Genomic DNA, 17121 nt, shown 5'->3' with positions numbered 1-17121 from the left:
TTGTCTTTTATACTGATGCCAATATTTTTATTTTGTTTTTTATAAAAATCTATTTGCTGGTGTTTAAAAGAACGCAGTAACCAATATAGCCTACCAATCTCTAATTTTGTAAACTTTATGGGGTGATTTCCTGGACAGGGTTTAGCTTATGCCAGGACTAGGCCTTAGTTAAAGTGGGATATTTAAGTCATTTTTTAAAAGCATAATTTTTAAATAAAACAGTCTCGGACTAGGCTTAATCTCTGTCTGGAAAACCACCCCTATATTTCCAAAAAAGCGCACATCAAATAATATTTAAATAATCTTGAAACACTTTAATTTACTATTGTAGTTATCTTTCACTTGATGACACTTTAATGTCAATAAATAGTATAATAAAATTGCTGGTTGCTTGTTAAGAGTCCTAAATATACTGGGGTTTATATTTGCCATACAATGTATATTTACCTTAAAAAGGCAGAGAGGGGACTTTGACTGTCCATATCAATACCAGGTCCACGCCTCAGGTATTGATATGTAATATAGATTGATATCAGCGAAATACACAATAAAATCATTGCTTACGTGCAACACTACTTGTAAACATCACTTCTATAAGTTTTTGCAAATAAAAATGAGGACGTCCTGGTTTCTTGTGTCTGCTTTAAGGATTTCCTCATCGTCTGTGCAACAGGTCACAGAAGCAGATCACAACATAGTCACTAGAAGGCAACGTTTATTTCTGAACCAGCGGTTGCGCGCAAGCAGTCGCTCCACCCCTACAGCTGTCTGCCGCGCGCGCTCGCGAGCACTATTCTTCATTCAACCACACCGCACTGTTGAGAAATAACAGTCACAAAGATCTCGGGTCAACATGTGTTATCCTAATGTAGGGCCGCCGTCCTGGCGTTTTTGATGTGAAGTGCTCTCTCTGTTGTTTACGGACGCCCTAAACGGGTTTCAGTCATGCAGACGGGACAAACATTTATAAGTAGATCGAGATCAACACCAGATCGCCAGTCTTTGAACTGCCCACATGCGTTTATATTGACGCGATTAGGAGACTGGATCGTTATCAGCTTGACCAATTGAACCGATCAAAGTGCAAACAGGTGAAACTCAAGTACAGCTAGAGTGAAGAAGCGAATCATTTGCCAGAAAAAGCATCAAATTCGGGTATTTAATGGGCACTGATAACGGTAAGTTCTTGGTATTTTAAGGCATTGACGAGGAAATTACACAAGGGCATATTGTATTGCAAGCCAATAGTTATAAAAATATTTTTAAACTTAAAACCGAACCTGCTTTATGTCTGTAACCAATACTATAAATATGTTTCATAAATAAGGATGCTCCTTCAGTGCACGTACCATTCAACTCATTTAGTAATTAAATACATTTTAATTTGGGCGAACCATTACACAACATCTCCAAAGTAGAGTCGGGATGTATGATTCTTTTTAAGCATTAGAATAATCTAAACATCATGGTGCACACTAGCTCAGTTTAAATGGTACATCCAAAGTCAAAACTTAAGAAATGCAAGGGAATGAACTGAATAGGGACAATTAATACTGATGGACATGACAACCATTTTTATAGTTGTCAGAGACAGCTTAGCGATGGAGTTTTGCTCACATCTCAGGTGCAACAAGTCACAGAAGGCTCTGTGTACTGAATTTGTGACTGCCAAGAAGCACCAGTGAATATGTGTGAAGTCTTTTTTGTGATTTACTATTTTCTACATAAAATTATTCTACATAATGTAATGAACCTTGATATCTTTAAAGGGGACATCTGACTTTTCCATGTTAAAGGGACACTTCACTTTTTTTGAAAATATGCTCATTTTCCAGCTCCCCTAGAGATAAACATTTAATTTTTACAATTTTGGAATCCATTCAGCCTATCTCCGGGTCTGGCGGTAACACTTTTAGCATAGAACAATCCATTGAGTCTGATTAGACCATTAGCATCGCGCTAAAAAATAAACAAAGAGTTTCGATATTTTTCCTATTTAAAACTTGACTGTTCTGTAGTTACATCGTGTACTAAGACCGACGGAAAATACAAATTTGTGATTTTCTAGGCCGATATGGCTAGGAACTATACTCTTATTTTGGCGCAATAATCAAGGACTTTGCTGGCGTAACATAGCTGCAGGAGGCGCAATGATATTACGCAGTGCCCGAAAATAGTCCCCTGCTATAAAGGGACCATTTTCAGGCGCTGCGTAACATCATTGTGCCTGCTGCAGCCATGGTATGGCAGCAAAGTCCTTATCGAAACACTTTGGTCATTTTTGAGGGCGATGCTAATGGTCTAATCAGATTCAATGGTTTATGCTAAGCTATGCTAAAAGTGTTACTGCCAGACCCGGACATCGGCTGAATGGATTTCAAAACTGTAAAAATCAAACATTTAACTCTAGGGGAGCTGGAAAATGAGCATATTTTCAAAAAAAAGGTGGAGTGTCCCTTTAAAGTGCTGTAACTGGGCCTCTGGTGCTTGTATCAACCTAGAAAATGTGAAAAAAAACAACCCAGTAACTTAGTTTTGGTAAACAATTCTCTGCAAGCATGTGAAAAAATAGGTCATTGAAATTTGGCTCCCCTTGTGATGTCAGAAAGGGATACCACCCCTTAATCTGCACTATATCCAACCACGGCAGTGCCATTTAATGCAGACCAGCTCATTTGCATTTTAAAGGACACACCCAAAAATGGCAAATTTTTGCTCACACCTACAAAGTGGCAATTTTAACATGCTATCATCAATTATCTGTGGGGTATTTTGAGCTAGAACTTCACGGGACACCAAATATTTATTTCAGTTTTAAAAAAGGTCTTGTGAAATATACCCTTTAATATTGGGCCAGGTTAAAGATTGTCATTAAAGTGAAATCGGCGAGTGAATTCAAAATCTGATGCTCCAAATCTCATTAGATTATGAGACTTTAGCCTGGATTTCACAGACAGATTTCACATATTTTATGTCATAGCTTGAAAATGTGCCAGCTCTGTCAGCGGCCTGAAAGGGTTCATACTAGTCTGCAAGTATTTTACATTTATATTTAAAAGTGTTGCACAAACATAATAAAATGTGACATGTATTTAAAAAAATGCTAAACTTGCTTAGTTAACAAAACAGGCAGATATGAAAAAACAGCTGAACATGGGACACCTGGAAATGGAGAAGTTAAAAAATCTTAATGTTTGAGGTCAAAATCAGGACCAACCTTAATGTTATTCATGTTAAATCTCTTTTCTTAGATTCTGAGTTAAAGAGGACGGAGGAGAAGTCCCAATGGACGCTGTTTGTTCAGGACATAAGTGTTTTACAGTGGGTGCTTTCCTTTCTGTTTTTGGGTAGGACCTATAGCAAACACATGAAGACACACTCAAACAAGAAATACTCACACACACACTTACAGAAAAAATACCTTTAAGATTTACAATATTTTGAGAGTCAGACAGAATCTGTGTGAAATATTGCTGTTAATGTTGAAGGTGTGTAATGCAATGTCTTTGTGTAGGAGCATCCTGTCTGGTTTTGATGGTGTACCTGATGTTTACATCTCTGTGGTTCTTCCCCACTCTTTACTTCACCTGGCAGATCTATGACTGGCACACACCTGAGAGAGGTAAATCCAGGACTTTAACACAAATTTATAATCATATGCCACATACATTTCTTGTCTAGTGCTAAGATAAAATTGAATAAACGACAATACATGATATTCTAATGATACAATTATTCATTAAAATAATAATTTCATTGAATAAAGTACTGCACATAGGAAAATAAATAGCACTGTAGGTTTGGGAGAGAGCTTGTGGTAGACTGGTACGATGCAGCATACCAGCACAAACAACTACCGCTAAGTTCAAAAATATATTGGGACCACCAACCATTTTATTGATGCATGTAAAAGAAGCAGAAAAAACACACTGTGGTAATTTCTTGTCGCACTTACATGTTTAATCAACTTAAAAGTTATAAATTATAAAAATAAATTTGAAATAACTTAAGCTAATTCAACTTTATTTTTTATAATTTATTGCAACTCATCACTAAGAAAGTAAATGAATTGTAAATTCAAGTTGATTCAACTTATGAATTTGAGTGCAACATACAATTTTTACGTTTTACATTGAGGAAGAAAACTAAAAGAAAGTTAATTAAGTTAATTAATCTAATGCATCCATGCTGAGAGGTATTAATATAAAGCCCCAGAACATTGGGAAGAAGAGCCAGTGAAATGTAGCAACCTCAAAGTGACCTTTATGATCTTTGAGCAAGTTGATTAATATCTAGGCTTATAAACCCATTGAAATTACCATTCATGTCGATAGCAGTTGCTTGGCCAGACAACCTAAGCTGTAAATTTTGTTATTATTCTGAAGTGCTGGAAAATGACATCATGAGAACACCAATATGTGTATGCCACCACAAGATGCACAGTCTTAAGCTGGTATTCTGACATATTGTGTCAATTTTTTCCTTTTAACAGCCCCATAAAAATCTGACACACATTTTAATATACTACTTTAATACTTTACTTTTGAGATCACTATTATATGTAACAAATGGCTGTGAATTGATAAAAGTGCTTTCTTCCCCTAAAATGATTTAAATTACAGCATCTTCCAGCAGGGGCTTACTATCCCATGCTAATCGGCCAAACCCAGAAGCATCTCTTATAATGTGGCTGTGATTTTGTTTCTGTTCACTAGGTGGCAGAAAAACAAGGATTGTAAGAGGCTGGAAAGTATGGAAGCACTTCCGAGACTATTTCCCTGTGAAGGTAACCACGACCGTTATAACACTGTACATTATTTCTTACTTTATAAATTGAACGTGCCTCCTAGTCATGTTTCTCTCTCCCCTCAGCTGGTGAAGACTGCTGAGTTGAGTACCAATAAGAACTATATTCTGGGATGCCACCCCCATGGTATCATGTGTGTGGGAGCATTCTCGTGTTTCAGTACAGACTGGAATGGATTTGCTGAAACCTTCCCTGGAGTACGTCCTACTCTTGCAATCTTGGCCGGACTTTTCCGCCTTCCTCTTTTCAGGGAATATATTATGTGTGCAGGTCAGTGGCCTTTCTGTTCGAAAAAAAGCTGCAGCAAGATTTAGTGAAACTTCTTATAGGATGGAGGTGGAAAGAAAACATAAAATGTGTAAACTATGCATGGCGTAAAATATTTATGCTACAAATTCACTGCACGCATATATCCACCACGTGCTATAACCAGACGTGATGCAATAATGCGTTAATTGCACTGTAAAACCTAACAGTTAACTTAACCATTTAAAGGAACACTAAAGAGTTTTTTTTTACCTTAAAATAACGTTTCCACACAGTTTTAGTCGTTCATCCACTCGAAACAGGGTGAACGGCATTTTCACATTCGCTTTGCAGCCCTCTATCGGCCAAAACCGCACTAAAGAAGTTTACAACCATCGGGTTGCGGTCCTGTAGTTCGAGGGAAAACTACAAAACCTTGCTTTACGGCAGACCTACAATCCAATCAGAGCCAGTAGGCTAAATTATTTACGACCGTAGTAATGGACAATTCCGCTTCCAACCTGTAGGGGGAGCAAAGAGCAAAAACTCTTTAGTGTTGCTTTAAGGAAACCGGTCGCCTTAAACTATTTAAGTTTTAAAACACATAGATTTGAGTACTGTGGACTTGAGTCATGTGGAATTATGCACTTATATTTAAGTAGTGTGAACTTAAATGTAAGTACATAACTGCATATGGCTTAATTTGTTTAAGTTCACTGTACTCAAATGTATGTGTTTTAAAACTTAAATGGCTTAATGCAACTGGTTTCCTTAAATGGTTTGAGTTAACTTTTAGGTTTTACAGTGTGTAGTTTTTGTTCTAACCTGAAGTGAGAAATACCACAGTAAACTCTGTATCAAAATCACACTTCTTATGCACAACAAACGTGGACAAAGAGAGACGGGTTGTGGAATTGTAACTGCCAAATCCCATCCCAAGTATTACAATTCATTGTGGACAAATTGCTTGCCACTGAACTTTGGTAATGATGCAGTATAGCCTAACTCAGAATAAATTGTTGGTTAAGAAATTCATATAAAAACAGTAAATTTTTAATAAAATGTTTGTCTTTTCTTTTTAGGTCTGTTGCCTGTCAGTAAGCAGAGTTTAAATTATGCGCTGAGCAATATGGGATTAGGCAATGCTGTGATCATTATTATTGGTGGGGCAGAGGAATCGCTCGCCTCATCTCCAGGAGTAAACACTGTAGTGATGAGACAGAGGAAAGGCTTTGTACGGCTGGCACTTGAACATGGGTAAGAGATAAATGCTTAATAAATGCAAGTACAATTTAGTGCAGCATGATATTGAATAAAAAAATAAAACAATGTAATAACTTGCAGAAAATTTATTATTTTATGGAATGATAATATATATATATATATATATATAAAACTTAAAACTTTTCTTGCCAGTCTCTCTGCTATCTGCATCAACCAAAACTTTGACTATACATAACTTTTGGAAATATTTTTATTATTTTAATCAATCATGGCAAATCATTGCTATATTGATAAATACAATATATCTTGCAGGCCTGGTACATTTAGAATAATGGTTTATCTAAAAATGGAAAACGGGCCCATTCGGTTTTACACTGAGAACCTAAATCCAATACAAAAACATGTCAGTAACATAAAACCTACCACTGGTATCTTAAATACTCTGTTCAATTTTGTATTTCACTACATCCCCCTTATCTTCTTGCTGTTAACTTAGAGCTGACCTGGTTCCTGTATACTCTTTTGGAGAGAATGAGCTGTTCGCGCAGGTGGTTTTCTCTGAGGGCAGTGTAGGTCGACGGCTGCAGGCTCTATTTAAGCATGTTATGGGATTTGCTCCATGTCTCTTCACTGGGGAGCGCTGGCTGCTCCTGCCCTACAGACGTCCCGTCACCACTGTGGGTCAGTTTGAAAGACTTAATTTACGACTTACTTTATCACCTTGTTAATTTCTTTACAAAGAATCTGTGCCTCTACCATTCTGCCTTTTATTAAAATATTAAAACTGTTACTGAAATGGAAGAAGCACATTTCAGTTTTCTTTATCGCTTTAATTCTTGTGCTGTCAGCATAACATGTAAGTAAATGTAAAAATGTACCTTTGTCTTTCAGTTGGCCATCCCATAGCTGTGCCTCAGGTTCACAAACCATCTCAAGAACAGGTGGATTATTACCACAAATTATACATGGAGGCTCTTTCTGAACTTTTCCTCAAACATAAGACCAGCTGCGGACTGGCCGAAACGCACGAGCTACGCATAATCTGAAAACACTGGGTCTACACAGACTAATTTCTATATTCTCAGGGTTATGTCTGAAATATTTGATGTGGGACGGAAAAGGATATTTCAGACATTAAATAATAAAGAAATATTAGGTAGATGGTACCAATTAATATTAGATGGCCTTAACTACTATGTACTTGACTATTTGATACAATGTACATATATGGTGGCACATTGTAATTACATTCAAAGTACTGGCACTTAAAGGGATACTCCACTTTTTTTGAAGGTGTTCTCATTTTCCAGCTCCCCTAGAGTTAAACTTTTGATTTTTGCCGTTTTGGAGTCCATTCGGCTGATCTCCGGGTCTGGCGCTGCCACTTACTAACTTTTAGCTTAGCATAATCCATTGATTCTGATTAGACCATTGGCATCGCGCAAAAAATGGCTAGAGTTTCGATGTTTTTCCTGTTTGGGGCTGGACTCTTCTGTGGTTGCATCGTGTGCTGGGAACGACAGAGAATTGGAAGTTGCGATTTCCTATGCAGATATGGCTAGGAACTATATTCTCATTCTGGTGTAATAATCAAGGACTTTGCTGCCGTAACATATCTGCAGGAGGCGTAATGATATTACGCAGCAGCCAAAAGTAATCCCCTTAGTAACTTTCAATAGCAGGGGACTATTTTCAGGCACTGCATAATATCATATCTGCCTAGAAAATCACAACTTTTGGTTTTCTGTCAGTCTTGGTGCACGATGTGGCTACAGAAGGGTCAGGTTTTGGATAGGAAAAATGTCGAAACTCTTTGGTTGTTTTTGAGCGCGATGCTAATGATCACAATCAATGGATTGTGCTAAGCTATGCTAAAGGTGGTACCGCCGGACCCGGGGATCGGCTGAATGGATTCCAAAATGATGAAGAGATCAGGTGTTTAACTTGGGTGCTGGAAAATGAGCATATTTTCAAAAGAAGTGGAGTGTCCCTTTAATTAACGTAGTTAATTACACCTAACACTAACCCAAGCTTTGCCCCAAAATCTTCAAACCCTAACCATGTCCTTACTCCTAAACCATACCTTAAACATATTAGCAGTATTAGCAGAAAAAAACATGTAATTCCATAGTCTTGCAGTTATTTAATGTTAGTACATAAGGCCACCAAATTTAAAACGTGACCAATTTTTTTGTGTGTTTTTGGAGCTTTGGTGTGCTAAATAGATGTTCCTAAAATTAGCACACAAAAACAATTCATTCATTTTTTGTTCAGAATTTTTTTTTGTTATTGAAATTCTATTTTCAAGTTTTTAATGTGGAAACCATGTAAATTTAATATGTTGGGGTCTGTTATGATTTTATCTTTCTATTTCAGATATATTTTAATGTCAACAACACTGATGATGAATTGCTTATGTTGCACAATCAATTTTACCTCATTGAAAAATAAACAATACTTTAAAGAAATGTTCAAAGTCATGTACACATGAGATGAAGACTCCTTTCATTTTAGTATACTTATCAAGTTTTTCTAATATTTAAAAGCGAGTCACCCAATGGACGAAAACCACATAACCATCAGAATATTTCTCGGTACCCTCTATGAATTTATCTCAAGTGTCCCAATGCACACTTTTGCGTGATGATGCAAACACACCACATGGTGTCAGTGCAACAAAAACTCTCTACACATTGGTACTTCAGAGGCAAATGTGGAATATCCAACCAGTAAATCTTATTAGCCATTTGTATGATTTCTAGATTTATTTGTTTTTACACAATAGGTTATAAACATACTGTACACATATTTACATTACAGTTTTACTTACTCATCAACTGTATTTAGGCACAAGCTTCTACATAAAAAAACATTTTACACGCAGTTTCCCTTCATTATAATAAATCGGAAAGGCATGAACAAGTAATTTAATTATGTAAGAACTTATTGAATACTTGTACCAGCAAGGTATGGGTTTGTCACTTTTGCCACTTGGGATTATGTGTAACTCTACTACTTGCAATTTTCCCTTTGCAAATCTGCATATATTCAACAACAAGCAAAAGCTCATTTGCCATAAATTATCTGATTAGAATACCTAAAAATAACGTCTCTCGTTTTGACACATTTGATCTATTTTATCAAATTATTAAAGTTTTGTTTACTTTAAAAGGCATTGTCAATTTTGCATCCATGGATAAAACCTTGTCAAAATAATGACTGCAGAAAACATGCAGATATTTTTGGGGAAACACTTGACATGGAGAATGAGCATGAAATGATCATAAAATTACCCAAATTTTAAGCTTGTTTTGCTTGAAAGCAGTTCAGCGCAGATGACAAAATCACACTGTCCATTTCAGACACCTGAAACAACAGAGCATATCAATTACTCATGTTTGACCTTGCACAGCCCGTAAATGTACTTTATGGTACCTCGTGGACATAATGGCATTTATACTAGAGTCAACTCTGATGGAGTATTTGATAGACAGGTATACATGTTTTATACAGTTGTTTTGGGAATGCTGAATGCTGAGTCAGATTTAAAATCCAGCAAAAACATGTGAAATCTAGGCTAAAGTCTTATCGAGTATTGCACAGAAATCGGTATTAACCCGTAAAAAATTACGGTATTAACCCGTTACCATTATTTTAATTAAACGTTTCTGTTCCGGAACATATATTTTCTGGTTTTCGTTTTCATTCCGTGAACCGGTTCAAAGCCTTGAGGAAAACACCACCGTTTTTCTATATTTTACTATGTTTTTACCTGAACTTGGACAAATTAATACATACTATCTTTTTTCAATGCGTGCACTTAATCTTTGTACAGCGCGCTGTGAATGTGTTAGCATTTAGCCTAGCCCCATTCATTCCTTAGGATCCAAACAGGGATGAATTTAGAAGCCCCCAAACACTTCCATGTTTTTCCTATTTAAAGACTATTACATGAGTAGTTACACCAGTAAGTATGGTGACACAAAATAAAATGTTTTTACGTGGATAAAAAAATAAGAACTATATTGTATGAATTTTCTAGCAAGTAGACTATTCAAGCCCAAGTCTCTAATGCTCAATCATAAGAGGTAAATATTGTAGGCTACTAAGTATCTCAAGATGTTTGTTTTTTACTAATTAGTGCTGCAAACTAAGTGCTCTTCCACCATGCAATATAGTTCTCATTTTTATCCACTTAAAAAAAATCGCCATGTTTTATATTGTGTAGGGATGTGCATTTATGTCATTTTTTCATTTCAATGAATGCATAGGTCTGAAGATCGAGTACTCGATTAAATGGGGACGGGGCAATCAAAGGGCGGGGCGTATACGTCATGGTGAAAATGAAAATATTTTTATTAAAAACACTCAAATAAAAAACTTAATTTTGAAGAAACTATGACAGAACAATGAACACATACTAAATTATTAATAAATTAAATGTTTTTAACAGAAACCTCTATCAGGAAAAGCTGCGTGATGAAGTGAAACTAAAGGCTTAATAAACACAAACCGAAGCAATTTCTATATGACGCACTCTACATAATATTAAGCCTTTATACAACATAAATGTACAACGTGCATCTATCTGCATAAAATGCAAGACTTCAACTAAGTTTTCAACTAAGTTATGTACAGAGTTGAACTTCCTTTGTGGATGTGCACCATAAACAGCGCGCTTTTAAACACGTCCAGTCAAAGAACAAGCTTCATAACATTAAGCAGCTTTAAGTCTTTTGCTATAATTTTAGCGATTAGCTGTGTCGTCCTCTTACCTGTTCTCAGTCAAGATGTAATGTTAATGCTCGTATGGCTCTCTGGTATCTCTTGAAATTTGATGTTAAAACATGAGATGATAACCCATTGAACTTTTGACGCGCTGTACATTTTGCACCTGACTGACTGTATTTCCAAAAATCACAACATCCTTTTAAACCATAGTGCCTCAGTGATGTGAGGTGTGGCCGGCTTCACGGGATCGGCGGGTTGCTGCGGTGTGGGTACGTGGAATTATCTGCTTGTTTTTAAATCATGCATGGTAATGTTACTGATGTCATAGTAAAATATTGAAAAACGATGGTGATTTCCTTTAAGAATTTCTTTAACAGCAGGGAAAGGGGAAAAAACGGAAAGAGGGAGTGTTGCACACATTGCATGACAGTGAGTTAATAAGACACAACACATTAGAGAATGTGACAGAAATGACATAGCACCAGAAATAAGTGTCATCACAGCAACATATTCGGCAACTGGAAAAATGCAACTATGCAGCAGAGATGATTTGGGGCTGTTACAGACTATAAGCAAAGTGAATGTATGTTTTCCAAAGAAGAACACAGATAAAATATGAATACTTGAAAAAAAATTACTTTTAAGTAGAAAGTAAAATACACCTCTGCTTCCCACAAACGGTTGTGTTACCTGGTCTCATGGTGCGTTCCTAAACATCGGACACAGCAGTAGCGAGCTCCACATGACACACAGGTGTAGTTTGAAGGGAAGCCACACACGGCACAGAAATGCCTCTGAGGAAGCTTAGAGGGCTCAGCACAGGCAGTCAGATAGTTTGGACCTTCGCTGACACTCAAGTCCTGAAATAAAAAAAAGGGTGAACATGTAACAGTCACATTTCTCTTTAAAAGAAAGTTAGGATATTGTATTCTTTATTTCTTCTTTACAATTCCAGCATCCATGGCTAGATAGACCTGGAGTAGGGGCAATTTGGTATATCAAATTCACCTAACTAGCATTTTTTTTGGCATGTGGGAGGAAGCAGGAGTACCTGAAGTAAACACACGCTGACACAGGGAGACCATGCAAACGACACACAGAAAGGTCACTTGACCTAGCCGGGGTTCGAAACCCCGACCTTCCTGATGTGAGGCAACAGTGCTACCCACCGAGCCACTCAATATAGTATTCTGCAGTAATTCTCAGTACTGTAATATGTCTAAGCATTTTGCTTTTAAGTTGATTTGTAACTTCCATTGCTCTCAAATGTGATTGTTATTACTGTAATGTTATGTAAAACGTTTACTACTGTTTGATTAGTTGGTTTGTTTTATTACGGTTGTAGTCTGGACTCTGGAGGAAGTTAACCTGCATGAGTAGATCTGAGCTGATCTCCACAACAGCATCCTAAACAACACAAGAGTATCACTTACCTCCTCTTCCAAAAGAGTCTGGAAGTTTTTGCGGAACCTCTGTTTAAAATGATCACCCCTTGTCTTCTTCCTCCGCTTGCCTTTAAGTATAAGCACATAAAAGAAGATCAACAATGATGATGAAACTAACGTTATTTAACTTAACAGAGTAGGATTCATTTCATAATAAATATATTTTAAATACGTGCAATTGCATGGGCTTTGGCCCGTAACACCGACTTGGTTCGTTACCGGATTCGTTGCTCTCGTCGAACTGTGGCAGCCGCTTGACCAGCTGAGGGAGGCTCGCGTGAGGGTCGTCCTGGAAGTTGTCTTTCTCGAGAGCCTCGAGCTGTCGGGTCAAACGGCGCTGCCGCGTGGCGCTGTCCAGTACGCGCCGCTGGTTCGGGTCCTGCGAGCGGACTGGGAGAAAATGTCGTTTAACCATAAGTTAATATTCAGCAGGATTTACAAGATCAGGGAATTAGACGGACTGCTTGATGCCCGTCTAGGCGGTTTTCATTATGCTCAAGATTAAGTCTTATATCTAGTCGTGGGAGTAGCGTTTATTTTTGTTTCACGCACAATCCACAGTAAATTCATTTAGGCGTCTAAACATATATACATACCTGCTATTTTCTTTTCCGCCATGCCTGGAAGTTTGCAAGAACTATCGCAGTTGCTTGGAGACTGTTGATGTTCTTCTTCTTCTGCTGCTGATTAATGGCGGTTCTCCGTGTATGTGTGTGCACTATACTGACGCCTACAGACGGATGTGCAATATGACGTTGTTGTGTTGTGTATTTGTCAGTAGATGGCGCCGTAGTCCATATGTTCTCTTTAAAGTTGTTGCACCTGCTGATAATCATGTAATGCCTAGCTTGCGCGTGTTGGTAAATTAACCTTTATGAGTGGATAACTTTCTGCAACCTTTAGATAACACATATTCTCAGATCACACTATTTTATGTATAGTGTACACACTTTACTATTTGCTGAGTTTACTGTACAAGCAAAGAATAAACACAAGTATAAATTAATTGCATGCTTTTATATATGTATATAAATGCAAAAGTACAATGCCAAAGATGCATAAAAAGTGACATTGTACTTGGCATATCAGAAACAATTTGGACATCACCATAGACAGGGTTCAAACCCACAGCCACTCTTAACCCAGTGCAAAGAGACAAACCCTTTGGGTTAAATGAATTAACCCGGAAAATTTTTATATTGGACCCATCAATGGTTTAAAACAAACAGGCTCATTTCAACCAGATGATGTATTTTAAATTTAACTTCACCCTTACTTCACTTTGGGTTTGATCCTAAGGCCCCATAAACAAGAACACTATATACTCTGCCAAGATATACTGATGCCTCAAGATCATCAACTCCGTCATGTCCGCATGTAGTGTACAATGTAAAGGCAGATTGGCCTATTTATAATATTAAACATGAAGTGCAGAAAACTTATGAATACTTAATGTATGAAACAATACATGAAACAATATATTAAAGTTTAACAGTTATAATCAAAAGCAGTTTTTGAGTTAATGCTATACAAAAAGTTACATTGTTGTATTACACGTGTTGAGTATTTACACTTTTACACCTTTTTTGTGCAATGTTTAGTTGAACTATTTGGCTCGTGCAGCAAACAGCCACAAGGAGGAGCACAAGAAAAGCTAAAATTAAAACGGAGAAACAACGTTATGTAGCTATATTAAATTATACTTTACCTTCGTTATATTTCAGAAATTATTAACCAAATAAGCTAAAGCACTAAGTATGATTTTTATGAATTAATTTTATGAATTTATGAATGACTTGGGTCAATTTTTACCCAGTGGTGTGGTCTGTCCAATATCTACCCATTATGGGTCAAAAATAACCCATTCGAATCGCATGCGAGTCGAATCGTGGGTCGTGATTCGTACAGATCACGGATCAACTGCGATCCGTCACAGCACTATCTACGACTTACTTTCACTTTCATACGCGACAGTTTGCGCGTTGGCTTGATTAATAGATCGCTCATCTGTCTTGATGCGTGTTGTAGTAGCGTCATTATATCTGGCTATAACATTTTTAGCACTGTTTTAGCACTGTCACTTGACTCTCTCACTTAAAGGTGTAGCTGAGGATTTTCTCGAATTTTAGAAAAGAACCGCCTTCTCCACTTTTTTAAAAATGCAATTGCGCAACGCTCCTGATTGACAACTAGGAGGACCAATAGTCTTGATGATTCACCCTAAAAAAGAAAATCCTACGCAATACCTATCCAGCAGTTCCTGCACATTCCCACACTATTTCAGTGATTGGCTCATTAGTTGCGAATCGTCGCTTTTATTTGAATAAAGTTATGTCATCATGTTATGTTCACATCATGACCTGTCATCTTCCTTGCTTTCCATGTGAAACATTGCATCCCCGTTCTCTTGCATGCTTTCCACGTGAAATCAATGGTATGCTTCGCTTCATCGCACTGCTGTTCAGTGTTGAGAACAACCTGTCACTCACGCACTGTGATCCTAAATTATTTTACAAGTTCACACATAACTATTTTTAGGCGCATAAGCGGGTGAAATACTTGCACTGTAGAGCCCTTTCTAGGGGGATAAGGTCAGGCGAGTTTGCGAGTTTGATTTGGAATAATGGTATTTAAATGGTTTTGAGATAAAGGGGCCCCCTAGCAGTGTGGTGGGCCTTATGCAACTTGCCAAATTTGCGTTTAGGAAAGATCACCAATGGTATATTTACACCTGTTGCTCTCTTCATTTGCTTTCTTTTTATCGCTCTTGTGTTTGCTGTCTTGTGGCAGTTTGTTTTGTAAGATACCATGTGTTTTGTATTGTACCGTTTATTGTGAAAGCCGCGTTTCTAAAGGTCTTGTTAGGTTGGGGTTTTTATTTTTTTGTTAAATAAAGTATTTTGTGTATACCTGTTGCCTGCACCTGGGTTCTGTCTTCATATTAATGACAGAACGAACTGGCTAATGAAAGAACCTAAAAGCAGGCAGCAGGCATTAAAGTGTGCAAGGTCCCATTTCCTCCTCAGTGCCCTGAGGGAGTATGTCCTGGCCCTGGAGGCGAGAAGGATATTCTTGGCTGATATCCTCCTCAACTCATACCTCATTGCGGGCCTCAACGTCCCTCCTTCTCTGCCCAAACAGGAGCGGCTGATCTGACGAGGTCCCACCATGGCCACACCACCTGCCTGCCTGCTGACAGTGATTCCGGAGGATTGTGTTCTGGCTGTTGCATCCTTGGAGGACCCATCCTTGCATCTTTGTCCCATGTTTCCCCTTGAGGACCACTAGGTGGCGTCCTTTGAGGGGGGTATTGTCACGGTCCTGCCTTCATGTCATAGTTTTTTCCCCTGTAGCAGGCCCACTTGTTTTGTGTGGTAGCACACGGGGTTGCCAACTTGGCGACTTTGTTGCCAGATTTAGCGACTTTTTTTTTAAAAAGCGACTAGCGACAAATCTAGAGACTTTTTCTGGTATTGTTGGAGATTTTGACATTAAAGCACGCATCATCAATGAGCAGCTGCCGCTGCTTCCATGGGCTCCACCCCCATCCAAAAGCACTCACATGCGGCTTAGTCCTCGCACAGCAGATCAGAGTCGCTCCCAGCAGCAGTCAGGGCAGGAGATGTTGTTTCTCTGCATCCAGACGGCATAATCGTGCATGCTGGAAGCCGAAGCTGCCTGATCCTGCGATGGCTTACATTTATGGTGGGAACTAAATGTAAAATGGTCTTTGAATAAACTAAATCACTGTACAAAAATAAATGTATTTGAGTGAGCCGAACAGCCAAATTGAGCCAATGTCAATGTAGTAAGAATGCAAATATGACATGATGACGTCCCTGTTATGCTAATGAAACAATGACGTAATCTAGCAACATTTAGTGGCGTTCCAAGCAAGCTTTAGCTACTTTCCATTGAAAATAGTTGGCTACACTGGTAGCACATGGCCTTTGTTTGTGCTGTTTGTGCTGTTGTCTCGTCTCCTCATTTATAAATTGTTTCAGTACCAAGAGTTGCCCTCTTGATTTGCTCCCTTATTTAATGCCCTTGTGTCTTGTGCCAGTTTGTTTCGTAAGATACCGTGTGTTTTGTATTCTACAGTTTATTGTGAAAGCCATGTTGCTAAAAGTCAAGTCTTGTTAAGTTTTTGTCAGTTTGTTAGTTTGTATTTAGTCTTATTTACCTTGTTTTATCCCTCCTGCTGCCTGTAATAAAATGTTATAAAAACCAGCGTTATGTATTATAACAAATGCCTGAAGTTCTTTGTTTCTTCTTTCTTTTTTATTATGTTACCTTTGCTTTTACTTAAGTTGAGAAAATGTTTACTTTTAGCCAAACAACATTTAAATCCCTTTAAATCTTTAATGTTTACATACTTCTTTACAATAGACATGATACAGCCGCTGTCATTCTTAAGCAAGAACATACAGATATTAAATCATATAAACAGAGTAGGGTTTAATCTGCTGAGACACTCTGACACTGATCAACAGACAAACACAACGTGTTTTAGACTTTATACACGTTCCTAAACGAACATTTTTGGAAACAAAAAAGGCACATGCAGTAAAAGACTATAAGAAGAATATAATGCATGCACTGTAAAAGTCAACTTTATGCTGATTTCAGGAGATAGCATTTCACATCCACGAGAAATCTTGTGACATA

At 37.7% G+C, this 17121-nt stretch overlaps 3 protein-coding genes across 5 annotated transcripts in view; 1 reads left to right on the top strand and 2 right to left on the bottom strand.

The window, feature by feature from the left end:
• LOC129440456 (neuronal tyrosine-phosphorylated phosphoinositide-3-kinase adapter 1) overlaps positions 1–3344 on the bottom strand; it is a 60043-nt gene extending 56699 nt beyond the window's left edge. The window contains exon 1 of the mRNA XM_073861125.1: positions 3218–3344. The gene's annotated coding sequence lies outside the window, so the exon portion shown is untranslated. The remainder of the gene's footprint in view (positions 1–3217) is intronic.
• mogat3b (monoacylglycerol O-acyltransferase 3b) lies at positions 831–8377 on the top strand. Of its 2 annotated transcripts, none has more exons than XM_055199834.2 (8): positions 831–1178; positions 3252–3321; positions 3515–3622; positions 4716–4786; positions 4873–5077; positions 6136–6310; positions 6774–6958; positions 7169–8377. In XM_055199834.2, exons 3-8 carry the CDS (start codon positions 3535–3537, stop codon positions 7321–7323), a joined length of 879 nt encoding a protein of 292 aa, XP_055055809.2. In that variant the 5' UTR covers positions 831–1178; positions 3252–3321; positions 3515–3534; the 3' UTR covers positions 7324–8377. The 2 variants fall into 2 exon arrangements, with proteins under 2 accessions (XP_055055809.2, XP_055055808.2); XM_055199833.2 differs by having other exon boundaries at positions 832–1178; positions 3252–3347.
• A 634-nt stretch (positions 8378–9011) lies between these two features.
• Positions 9012–13223, bottom strand: znhit1 (zinc finger, HIT-type containing 1). Of its 2 annotated transcripts, none has more exons than XM_055199835.2 (5): positions 13050–13223; positions 12661–12843; positions 12442–12521; positions 11699–11868; positions 9012–9643 (listed from the first exon to the last, which is right to left on the bottom strand). In XM_055199835.2, exons 1-5 carry the CDS (start codon positions 13069–13071, stop codon positions 9622–9624), a joined length of 477 nt encoding a protein of 158 aa, XP_055055810.1. In that variant the 5' UTR covers positions 13072–13223; the 3' UTR covers positions 9012–9621. The 2 variants fall into 2 exon arrangements, with proteins under 2 accessions (XP_055055810.1, XP_055055811.1); XM_055199836.2 differs by having other exon boundaries at positions 12673–12843; positions 13050–13210.
• Between the last annotated feature and the right edge of the window lie 3898 nt (positions 13224–17121).

Source organism: Misgurnus anguillicaudatus, chromosome 22 (genome assembly GCF_027580225.2).
Source record: "Misgurnus anguillicaudatus chromosome 22, ASM2758022v2, whole genome shotgun sequence".
NCBI lineage: Eukaryota > Metazoa > Chordata > Actinopteri > Cypriniformes > Cobitidae > Misgurnus > Misgurnus anguillicaudatus.
Note: the sequence above shows the minus strand (reverse complement) of the source record. Positions and strands in the feature narration are given on the sequence as shown.

Bases quoted from the DNA above. Each gene is read 5' to 3' on its own strand.
- znhit1 (XM_055199835.2), bottom strand. From the start codon at position 13,071: ATGGCGGAAAAGAAAATAGCAG. The intron at 12,522-12,660 runs GTCGGTGTTACG...TTATACTTAAAG, and splicing joins CGAATCCGGTAACGAACCAA to GCAAGCGGAGGAAGAAGACA. The intron at 9,644-11,698 runs GTAACACAACCG...CTGTTGTTTCAG, and splicing joins GGAACGCACCATGAGACCAG to GTGTCTGAAATGGACAGTGT.
- mogat3b (XM_055199833.2), top strand. The intron at 3,623-4,715 runs GTAAATCCAGGA...TCTGTTCACTAG, and splicing joins CTGGCACACACCTGAGAGAG to GTGGCAGAAAAACAAGGATT. The intron at 6,959-7,168 runs GTCAGTTTGAAA...TTTGTCTTTCAG, and splicing joins ACGTCCCGTCACCACTGTGG to TTGGCCATCCCATAGCTGTG.